The sequence below is a fragment of the Tupaia chinensis genome, unplaced genomic scaffold (assembly GCF_000334495.1).
Source record: "Tupaia chinensis unplaced genomic scaffold, TupChi_1.0 Scaffold000366_1, whole genome shotgun sequence".
Lineage (NCBI taxonomy): Eukaryota > Metazoa > Chordata > Mammalia > Scandentia > Tupaiidae > Tupaia > Tupaia belangeri.
This window is the reverse complement of record NW_006159863.1, coordinates 1,169,676-1,180,693: the sequence shown is the minus strand read 5'-3', so window position 1 is coordinate 1,180,693 and position 11,018 is coordinate 1,169,676. Positions and strand designations below refer to the sequence as shown.

Below are 11,018 nucleotides of genomic sequence, written 5' to 3'. Positions count from 1 at the left end.
CAAAGCAAAGGGATTTTTAATGAGCAGTCTAGGTTTTGGAAGTCCATGTCCAATGGGGCAGGAGTGAATCAAGGAAAGAAAAATAAAGCAAAACATTCAACAGACCAAAAACACAAAAAGGAAAATATTTGTTGATGACAACTTGTATGGTAATTTATTTAATTGGACTAACATATGGAGTATTCATGTTGGGAAAATTCATTTTAAATGTCATAAAGATATACAGTGATTGGACATAAAAATAAAGAAAAGATTAAAAAAAAGAAGTCCATGTCCAAGTTTGTTCTAATAAGCACAGGGGGATTTCTAGGGGAATGGCTTCAGTTATGAGGGAGAGAGACAGGTTGTATGTCGAGCAGATCTTCCGGTGGAGGAGATTGTAAAACACAAGGGAGAGTTTCCAGGGAATTGTGGAATTTCCTTCCCAGAATATGGTAAAAAGAGCAGACTCTTTTTTCCAGTTGGCATCTCACTCTACAGAGAAGTAGAAAGTTCTGACACCACTCAGTGGGCATTAAAAGAAAGAGAGAATTCTATTCCAAGGACCTCCAGAAAGATATCTGCAACTCAAAAGCCCACAGCAAACTGGTGAAAAAAATCCAGTCAGTAAATTCCCAAGGAGAATGCCTAGAGTGATCCATGCTGTGAGGGGAAAAAAAGGGGGGGGGGCAAACATGTATGCATTACTATAAGAATATGCTTCGCAAAAGGTCTAGCAGGATGTGTCCCAAGTATTTATGGGAGTTACTCTAAAGAGATCTGGAATCAAGGAGAGAGGACTCACACTTTACCTTGTATGCTTCTGCATTGTCTAAGTTTTTTCAACAAGGATGTGCTGCTTTTATAATCTGTTTTACAATCAATTTCTTAAGATGTAGATCATAAAAGAAAGGAAACCATCAGCCTTTTTAAAAAACAAACAAACAAGCAAACAAAAAACAAGAAAAATCCCTCCCAAGGAGAATGCCTAGAGTGCTCCATGCTGTGAGGGGAAAAAAAGGGGGGGGGGCAAACATGTATGCATTACTATAAGAATATGCTTCGCAAAAGGTCTAGCAGGATGTGTCCCAAGTATTTATGGGAGTTACTCTAAAGAGATCTGGAATCAAGGAGAGAGGACTCACACTTTACCTTGTATGCTTCTGCATTGTCTAAGTTTTTTCAACAAGGATGTGCTGCTTTTATAATCTGTTTTACAATCAATTTCTTAAGATGTAGATCATAAAAGAAAGGAAACCATCAGCCTTTTTAAAAAACAAACAAACAAGCAAACAAAAAACAAGAAAAATCCCTTACTATTGCTAGAGGGCATATGTGCCCACCAAAGAGAAAAAGCAAGAGAGGAGACGAAGCATCCACTAATGGAGCATAGTCACACCACAATCCTTTCTCCATTTCTCCATCCCACCAGGATTCGGGGGCATGCACATGCACAAAAAACACACCCAGTGTGGTTTTCAAGCCACCAAGGCTGGGATTTGAACCTCAGTCCATCATATGGATCCAACTCCCTTAACCTCCCAAGGTTACAGGCCAGCTCCTCAGCCTGGTTCATCACCAACCAGAAAATGTTCCAATGTTCTGAGATCAAGAAACCATTCTAATCACATAGTGAAAATGATTAACAGTACTTGTTTTTAAGTTTTCATTTGAACGAGTGAAGAGGAGGGAGCCTGAGGAAAGAGGGCCGGCTGTCTTCCTTTTCTGCAGTGATGATAGGAAGTCTGGACAGTCTTAGAAGGAACGTGGAAATACAGTGCTAGACTAAAAGAGGTTCCCCTAAACATGAACAAGGCTACTAGCCATCAGAAGAAAAAAGGATCAGAAAAAACAGATGGCAAGGTAAACCTGAGAACTGAATTAAAGTAAAAAATGCTGGAGGGATAAAAAGAAAGTAGTGCAGAAAGTTAGGAATCTGGCAGTCCTATCCAGAGGGTCTGGCCTGGGTCTGCAGCCTCCATCTGTCCCGTGGGCCCACCTTGTAGGCTTCCTTTGGTCACATCTCTGGGTTGTAGCCCCTTAGTAATACTCCCATGTGTTTCTATAAGGACTTCAGCATCTCCAGAGTATTTTACACATAAATGCTCGTTTTCACTTCTGGACAACCCTGTGAATCACGGTACCCTAGTGTTTAGATGAAAACTGGTGGTTAGCAAGATGTGACTGGCTCAAGGTCACCCCACTGGTCAGTGGCAGAGTGAGGATGAGAACCCTGGTCTGTCCACTTCAATGCTCATGGGTCGCCTAGGCTAGTGGTGTGCGAAGTTCTGGGTTGCACTGAGATTCATTATTACCTTTGAATCCACGCATGCCCATTGGTCCTGTGGCCCCCAGCTTCCCATCATCGCCTTTGGGGCCAGGCAGTCCTGGGGTACCTCTCTCCCCTGGTAGACCTGGAAAATAATGGAGGTGCTTCAGACTCAGAGTTAGGAGGGCCCTTAGAGGTCATTGTCTGTTTTAACGATCAGCCTCCATAGCTACTGCTTCCTGGTTCTTTTCAGCTAATTTTAAAAAAGCAGTATCAAGGAGAACAGCTTCCCCTGAACACCTCTTACCAGGCAGGCTCGGGCCCCTCTCCCTGAAAGAACCAGGATGGTTGTGAGTGATGGTGGCGGTACCAACCTCACTGGAGTGGCATCCTAATAAAATTCAGGTTCAGCAAACATTTTTGTGTGTCAGGTACTGCTCAGGATGCTTTTCATAAAGTATCTCATGTAACTATCACGACAAACTGGGAGCTATTATTTTACCTGTGTTACAAATGAGGCAACTGAGGTTCGGAGAGGTTAAAGTAGCCGGCTCAGGACACACAGCAAAGTGTGTTGGAGGCAGGATCAGCGCCCTGCTCTTTCTGAACTAAAAATATAGTTGGTCAGATTCACCTCATGCTAGATCCAGGGACCACCTCATGCTAGATTCTGGGACCCAGAGAGAGGTTGAGGATGGTCACTAGTGAGTAGGAGGAAGATGGACTAGCTCTCCATCCTATTTAAGAAAAAACAAAAATAAAACCAAGAGCCCTTCTCTTCCATAAACACAGGAAGGTATAGCAGAGGGGACTAGAGACAAAGGACAGAGGTCAGCAAGAGCCATGGAGGAGCTGGCTGGCCTCCTGCCAGATCAGGCCCCAGGGCTCCTGACCCTGTGGCCTCGTGTCACTGATCACACCATGGAGAGCCAGAATCAATGACCTCACCGAGTGAGAGCCCTGGGCTCCCCGGAGGCCTGACCTAACCACAGTCATCTCTGCAAAGCAGAGCACCCCCTGACTAACCGACTAATTGTTCTTGCCTGCTTAGAAGGTTAGTTGGTTTTCTTTGGGCTTTTTATGTGAGAGGAAGAAATTTTTTCCCAGTAATCATTCCTCTGGTGCTAATGTCAAATGGCTAGAAGAGGACGGATGGTCTCAAGAGGGTGGGAGGACCTTGGAGAGGGTTGACTGGATTTTCTTCTTTTCCTTCCTGTTTGCTGCCAAAGTCCAATGGCCCTATTGCCACAGAATTCTTAATCCAGTGTAGTATGTACCCAAACTCACCATCCTAGGATTCATTTCAGCTGAAAAAAGGGTCCCACAACCCCATGACCCTGAATTTAGGGAGACCCCTGAGGAGAAGAGGCTGGAAGTGGAGACTCTCCCTCCTCCAGCCTCTGCCTCCCTTCCTGCATGTGAAACTTCCTTAGCGATTTAGGAAGGGGGTGTAATAATTCCTTAAATAAATCATCAAATACCTTTATATAATTCAAGTAAATCATCAAATACCTTTCTGTCTATAAACTTTCCTCTTCTTCTATAATGAGAGAGTTGGGGATGGATTTGGGACTTCTCCCAGGAGTGTTACCCTTACCTCGAAGTCCAGGTAATCCAGGGATGCCAGGCTCACCTTCCTTTCCTTCACTCCCCTGATCACCTTTGGGTCCCGGTGGCCCTGAAAGTGTTAAAACAGCACCAAGGTTAGAGGGCTGGTTTCTGGATCAGGACCAGGATATCCGCAGAGAAAACAAACTCTCTCTCTCTAGGGAGAGGATGGGTCCCCATTATCCTCTGAAAGCACAAAAGGCACCACCTAGCCCAGCCTGGGGGTGTCAGGCAGGGCTTCCTGTAAGAAATGCTATCCAAAGTGAAGTCTCAAGGACAAACAGGAGACAATCAAATAAAGAGCAGGGTGGAAGTATGTTACCGGCCAGACATGTCTCCCTCCCAATCCGCATGTTGAAGCCCTCATCCCCAAGGTGATGGTTTCAGAAGGTAGGACCTTCGGTAGTTAAATTTAGATTAGAGCATGAGTGTGGGGCCCTTGTGATGGAATTAGTGGTTTAAAAAAAAGACACAAAAAATGTCTTTCTCTCTTTCTCTCTGTGCCATGAGAAAATAGCAAGAAGGCAGCAGACTGCAAATGAGGAAGAGAGACGTCACCAGAACCCAGCCATGGTGGCACCCTGAACTCAGACTCGGCCTCCAGAACAGTGGGAAATACCTGCCTGTTGTTTAAGTCACTCAGTCTACGGTCTTGGTAATGTGGCCTGAGCACACTGAGGCAGTGAAAAGAGTTCCAGGTAGGGGGAACAACCCCTATGACGGATTAAAGGGGAGGAAGACATGTGTGACGGGACTTCAAAAAAAGAATTTGTGGAAAATGGAATTAAAGTACTAGTTGATTTTAATGCAAAACATGTTTGAAATCCATGGGTAGCTTTTGCATAATACACATTTCCCATGAACTTTCGGAAGATGCCTTATATAAGCCACAATGAGATAAGAAACTTGGGCATGCTGGCTGGGGTGGTGGGAAAGTGGGAGTCCGAGAGGCCTGGCTTGAGGTCGAACTTGATCCACACTGAGCACAGTGAAAGCCATGGGAGGGGCCTGAGAGAAATTCTCTATCCAATTGCATAGGAAGAAGGTGGCTCAGACTGTAGTGTAGAAAATGGGTCACAGCAGGACGGAAGACAAGGGAGGCTACACTCCATCCAGGAGAGAGGCTACAGAGCCCTGGACCAAGGAAGTGGCCATGACAGGGCAGTAGAAACACATTCCATACTGCTAGAAGGTCAGAGAGCCAGAGCTTGGCTCAGTGTTGGGGAGGGTAGGGAGTGGAGCCCCAGATGGTGTTCAGGTTTCTCTCTTGAGCACCTGGATGGAAGAAGGGATTTCTAATTGCTCCCTCCAGGGTGAGGCTCCAGCATGGCTGGGATTCTAGTGTACATGACTGCATTCAGTCCCCACCAAAACGCAGTGTATTGAAGTTACTGTCTGAGACCACACAGCCAGTGAAGGAGCCATGCATTCAACTCGAGTCTGTTTTCTGCCTACTGTGCCACACTCACGGGGCTAGACATCTAGTGCTTCTAAAACCTTCCTGCCATCCATTGCTGTACCTGCTGCTCCCAGGATAATGAACCCTTGGGCCCTCTTTGCCAGTCTCCTACCTCTCCCAGTATCCAAGGCTGCTCATGGCCCCATTTCTGGTGAAACCTTCTCTGATCCATTATCCCTGCTGCAAGTGGGTATGGCCTATTTGAATGCGTGTACCTGGGGCCATTTGACATTCATTTCACATTCTTCACACTCCTTGTCCTGTAGTCATAGTGAATGTGGTTTTTTTTTTTTTTTTCCATTTCCCTAACAAAATGGACAGTTCCCCGAGGCAGGATTATATCTTTTACAACCCTGCACCTGCAATGAAGACCCAAACTTCAAGCTCTCATCTCCTGCTGTTTTGTGAGAGGAAAAAAGAGAACCAGAAAAATGCCCAGGCTGTATTGTGCTGTTTTGTATCTTGTCCCCAACCCCCACCCCCATTTCATGTCCATCAGGACTCCCAGCATGGGACCATACTTGAAATAGGGTCTTTGCAGATGTAACTAGTTAACATGAGGCCATGCTAGAGGAGGGTGGGCCCTAATCAATCACTTGAGTGGAAGGTCCTGACCATCTGGATCTGCTTTTCACAATGCCTTGGTGTCCTTATAGGAAGAGAAAACAGGGCCAGCAGGTGGTGTGATGGTTAAGGCGCTGGATCCCGCAGACTGACTCTGTAGTTCAAGTCTCAGACCTGGCAGCTTGAAAAACATTCTGAACACATGAACATGCATGCTGAAAATACTGAGAGGAAAATGGAGCAGAAGGGATTGTGGCGTGATCACCCCCCTGGGGGTGCTTTCTCACTTTCCTTCTTTCTCTGCCTCTGTCTGGTGAGTACATATGCCCTATGGTAAAATTAAAAAAAAAATAAAATAAACAACAACAACAACAACAAAAAACCAAAAAGCAACCCCCCCCCACGTACACACATAAAAAAACAGAGAGAGAGAGAGGGAGAAAACAGAGACACAGAAGTGTGAGGAAAACATATGGAGGCAAAGACGAGAGCAATACATTTATAAGCCAAGAAACATCAATGATTGCCAGGCAACTAGAAGGCAGAGGGGGCAGGAAATGATTCTGCCCTAGTGCTTTCAGAAGGAACATAGTCCCAAGGACAACTTCATTGCAGACTTGCAGCCTCCATTGAAAAGAATAAACCTCTATTGTTTTAAGTCACCAAGTTCATGGTAGTTGTTCATAGCAATAATAGAAACCCAAAACACATATACTCACAGCAAAGCAGTAATGTCTTGCACAATAAATACTTGATGAATAAATGAGTATATGAGATCAGAGGGTGTTAATACATACAAAACAACCAGGCGGCCAAGATCAAGATGTACTGATACATTCCAGAAGTTGGCACTGTCCTCGGGCCCTAACCAAAGTTGACGGCTGTTTAATAATTCAATGGCACATGCACAGGGAAAAAGTAAATTCATGAGTTACACAAATCATTTAAGGAGGATGGGATTTTGTAGACATCCTTCTCTTTTTCTGTGAAGAAAAACAAGACTGGGTATATCAATTCCAGTTTTCAGGTCACAGGATTGAGATTCATAACATGTCTGGAACAGGCCTAAATTTATACAGTCAACTAAGGGTGCAGTCAAGAAGGAAATGAGCCTAACAACTGTATTCCAGCAATCTCCCCTCCAGGTCAAGGCCACAGCAGAGAGAACTCTGAGACAGATTCCAGACCTTTCCATTCTTCTCTATCCTTTCCCACTAAGAACCTAGTTGTTCCAGGAATTGAGCTGGTCACAGGTGAAATGGATGCACACTTTGATTCATTCTATTCCCTAGATTCAGGGGTGACCCAACATATGGATCTCCTAGAAGTAACTCGCAAGGGAGGTTGTTGTCCAGCAGGAGACTATGATGGGGAAAGCTCAGGGTGGTGGAGATCATTTGGGAGATGGAGGTTGAGGATAGATACAGAAGGCCTTGGGCTCAGACCCTGGTTCTATTAAACACACATAGAAATTCCTTTTTTGCTCTGTTGTGGTGAGGAGTAAGTGGATTCAGTTACATGATGGATATAAAAGGGCTTCATAACCTTGAGTGGAAGGTCCTGACCATTTGGATCTGCTTTTCACAATGCCTCACTGGGACTCTCATAAGATTACTTGGGATTATTCCATGGTGCAGCTGAAATGATCCTGCTGACCTTGGATGGTCATCCAGGAAGAGGCAGGTCTAAAAAACATCGTATTCATAGATATATATTTTGAAATAAAAATAAATGACTAGTGAGGGCCTTTACTAGATATGAACTGGGAAGAAGCTGGGGCAGGCAATAAACATGAGTGTCAATTTCTAAGCCTCCATCACACCCTCAATTAATACTGGCCCAGTGGACTCAGAAGGGCCAAAGCTAGGTGGGGCCGGTTTGCCCAGTGCTACAAGGACTGTACACTTCTTTCTTTTAAAGAATTATTTCATTTTAATTTTTATGGATTATTATTTTTTAGTTTGATGAAAGAGAGAAAGTGAGAAAGCAAGTCACTAGGTCTGGGACTTGAACCACAGTCAGCCATGTGGGAATCCAGCATCTTAACCACCATGCCACCTGCTAGACCCAACCATGCACATCCTTAAATCACTGCTGCCTCTGGGTAATGCATTCTTGGATCTGACCTTTAGTCATATGTAGCAGAGTTATTATATACTCAGGAAACTCAAGCCTGCTGTTACTCTTCTCTCCTTTGCCCTGCTCCTTTTCCCTCATCATGGCCACCTCCAATTATTCAAAGCTTGTCATAGAGGAGAGTCCCTCTCATGTCTTCACCTCCTTCCTCATTAGCATTACCTTCATTTGGTTCCTATGGCCCCACTCCAGGCCTTTGTAAAGACCTTATTTCTGATCTTTCTTTCTAACTCACTGCATGCATTGCTATCTGATTAATCTTTCTGAAATATTGAAATGAAACAAGTAAACTCAGAGGACCCTCCAAGCACGATGGACTCAGTTCCCTCTGTCACTCACAATCTGACCCCTTCAGCTGTAGACTTTCAGAGCGATGGTTCTGGACACAGACTCTTCTCCACCTCCATGAAAAGATTTTCTTCATGGTGTTCCCAAACATTAGCCAAATCCTTTTCTTTTGTTCTTTTATTTTTTAACTTGCCAGAGGGCCTGTATGCTCACTAGAGAAAGAGACAGAGATAGAGAAAGAGAAAGCACTTCCCATGGGGGGATGATCACGCACCACAATCCCTTCTCCTCCATCTCTCACTTTTTCTCTCTCTTTCTCTCTGGCAGGAGCACACACCCAGAGTAGTTCTGCTCTGGTTTCACTGCTCATGAGATTCACCTTCTTAAAAGGAATGAGGGTTTGTGACTGAACCTTTGGGAGACGTACCAGGGTTTTCCTGGGAACCAGCCAGACTGATGGAAGGGGAAAACAATCCTTCCCCCTTCCCAGATCCTAGAACAAGGGAGAGGGTGTGGAGTCCTGCGTGTGCTGGAATCATGGGAGTGACCCAGAAAGAGCAAATGATCAGGATAGCTGATGAACTGAGTCAAAGCCAGCAGTGCAGTACTACAGTCATGACGTAAACACCATCCCCAGAATCATGCTAACCAAGGGTGGCTGACAGGGAGGAGTCCTTCAGCTCACGCACTGCTTCTGGCCCCAAGTCACAGGCCCAGGGCTCTCAGCACCTACCACCCTCACAGTTTCAAGAGTTCTTTTACATTTATCATCCAAAGCAGCTCTCCACATCTGTCAGCCCCATTTCACAGCCAAAGAGGTCAGGCCTCAAAAGTCCCCAGAGACTGTCCTGGCTGTGGTCCTTGTATCCTCAAGGACAAAACAAATGGTGGGTGGGGCTGGGTACCATTGATTATTTCTTTTTTATCCCCATTAGTTCTTTTTTTTTTTTAATTGCCAGAGGGTGAAAGAGACAGAGAGGCAGAGAAAGAAGAAAATGGAGAAAGCATTCCCCAATGGGATGAGGTCACACCACAGTCCTTTTCCCTCTGTTTCTCCATCATGTCAGGATTTGGGGCACACATGCACACACACCAGGCTGATTTTCAAACCACCAGGCTGGGATTTAAACCACAGTTAGCCAATGTGGGATCCAGGTATCAACCACTAGGCTATGGGGCTGCCAGCCATTGTTAATTTCAACAGGTACTCTCCAATCTCCTCTGGTAGAATTTGGAAGGTCTGGAAGGTGAGATGACAGAGCACACACCATATATTCACCATATATCCAGGGACACCTACCAAATCCATGCACACCAATCCTTAGTAGAGTAGAAACACTATTTTACATGTTCCTCCATTCTTAAGGACACTCAACACCTTCAACACGGCCCTGCTTGGGAGAAGCCAACATCCCAATGACTGAGCCTGAAATCCAAGATCCTCCATGAACACCACTTCTCTGTCAAATTGGACTCTCTAATAGATGGTGTTTTTCTTGAAAAAGCAGTCCACAAGCAAATCTGCTTTGAAACTTGTTTATATGAATCCAGACATGTATTTTCCAATCCCAGTTGGGTTATACGATTGATGTTAGACTAGGACAAGTCATTTCCCTTCTCTGGGCCTTGGGGTCCCAACTGCAAACAAGAGGATTGGTCCAGGGTCAGAGATCTACTACCACTCAAAAATTCTGGGATGCTGGAAAACTTGCTTTCTAGCAAAGAGAGGCATCTAAGCATGGCCGGGGAGTCAGTTTCTATGCCTTGCTCGTACATCATCTCCTGGGTGCCCCCTCTGGTTTCCTTCCCCCTCGTGGGTGCCCTCCTCTCTCTCTGGTTATCTTTCCCCTCATGGCCACAACTTCTCCCTGATAATTTATGTTTTCTGCTTCTTTCAAACTCATGTAGAGATTTTGACAATTCTGATTGATGAAATCCTGAAAATCCAAATAAGAAAAACAGAAAGCCCCATTGTGGATGTCCACAAAGACAAATGGGAAAAAAACTCAGAAAACATACAACAGAGTGAGAGAATGAAACTATTTGAGTCAAACTCAAGAATAATATAAATAAACTCATATCTGAAAAATATCATAGTTGAGTATTTGTGTATTCTGAGCCAGGAGAGAACAAAGGGTGAGAGTGTGTGAGTGGTTCATGTGTATGGGGGTGTGTGCGTGTTCATGCTTTTTTTTTTTTTGAGAGGTTTTCACTATAGGGCGCATGCACTCGCCAGACAGACAGAGATAGAGAGACAGAAAGCGAGAAATCACCCCCCCAGGGGGGATGGTCATGCCGCAATCCCTTCTCCTCCATTCTCCTCTCGGGATCTTGGGCACGCATGCACACGCGCCTGGCGTGAGTTTTAAGCCACCGGGTCTGGGACACAAACCACGGTTGACTACGTGGGAGTCCAGCGACATAGCCATTATGCTAACTGCTGGTCCCTGCACGTTCATGTTTGTATATGTGTGTGTTCATGTGTAGATGTGTGTGCAGAGACAAACAGATCATTGTGGGCTACAAGGTCATAGAAGGAGCACTGGGCACTGGGATTAAAAGCTCTAATCTGGTCATTAACTTGTACACTTAAAGTGGGTAAATTTTATGCCATGTAAATTATTTCTTCTTAAAGCCATTGGAAATGAAAACCCTTTGTTGGATCATTACTAACCATGTGGCCTTGAGTAAGTCAGGTACTTCTTTCCTGAGAAG

The 11,018-nt window shown here is 44.9% G+C and overlaps 1 protein-coding gene across 1 annotated transcript in view; it reads right to left on the bottom strand.

The window, feature by feature from the left end:
- SCARA5 (scavenger receptor class A member 5) overlaps positions 1–11,018 on the bottom strand; it is a 127,709-nt gene that overhangs the window by 41,702 nt on the left and 74,989 nt on the right. Inside the window, exons 5-6 of the mRNA XM_006153217.3 lie at positions 3,846–3,926; positions 2,295–2,393 (exon numbers count right to left, since the gene is read on the bottom strand). Of these exons, the coding sequence (XP_006153279.1) occupies positions 2,295–2,393; positions 3,846–3,926 (180 nt within the window). The remainder of the gene's footprint in view (positions 1–2,294; positions 2,394–3,845; positions 3,927–11,018) is intronic.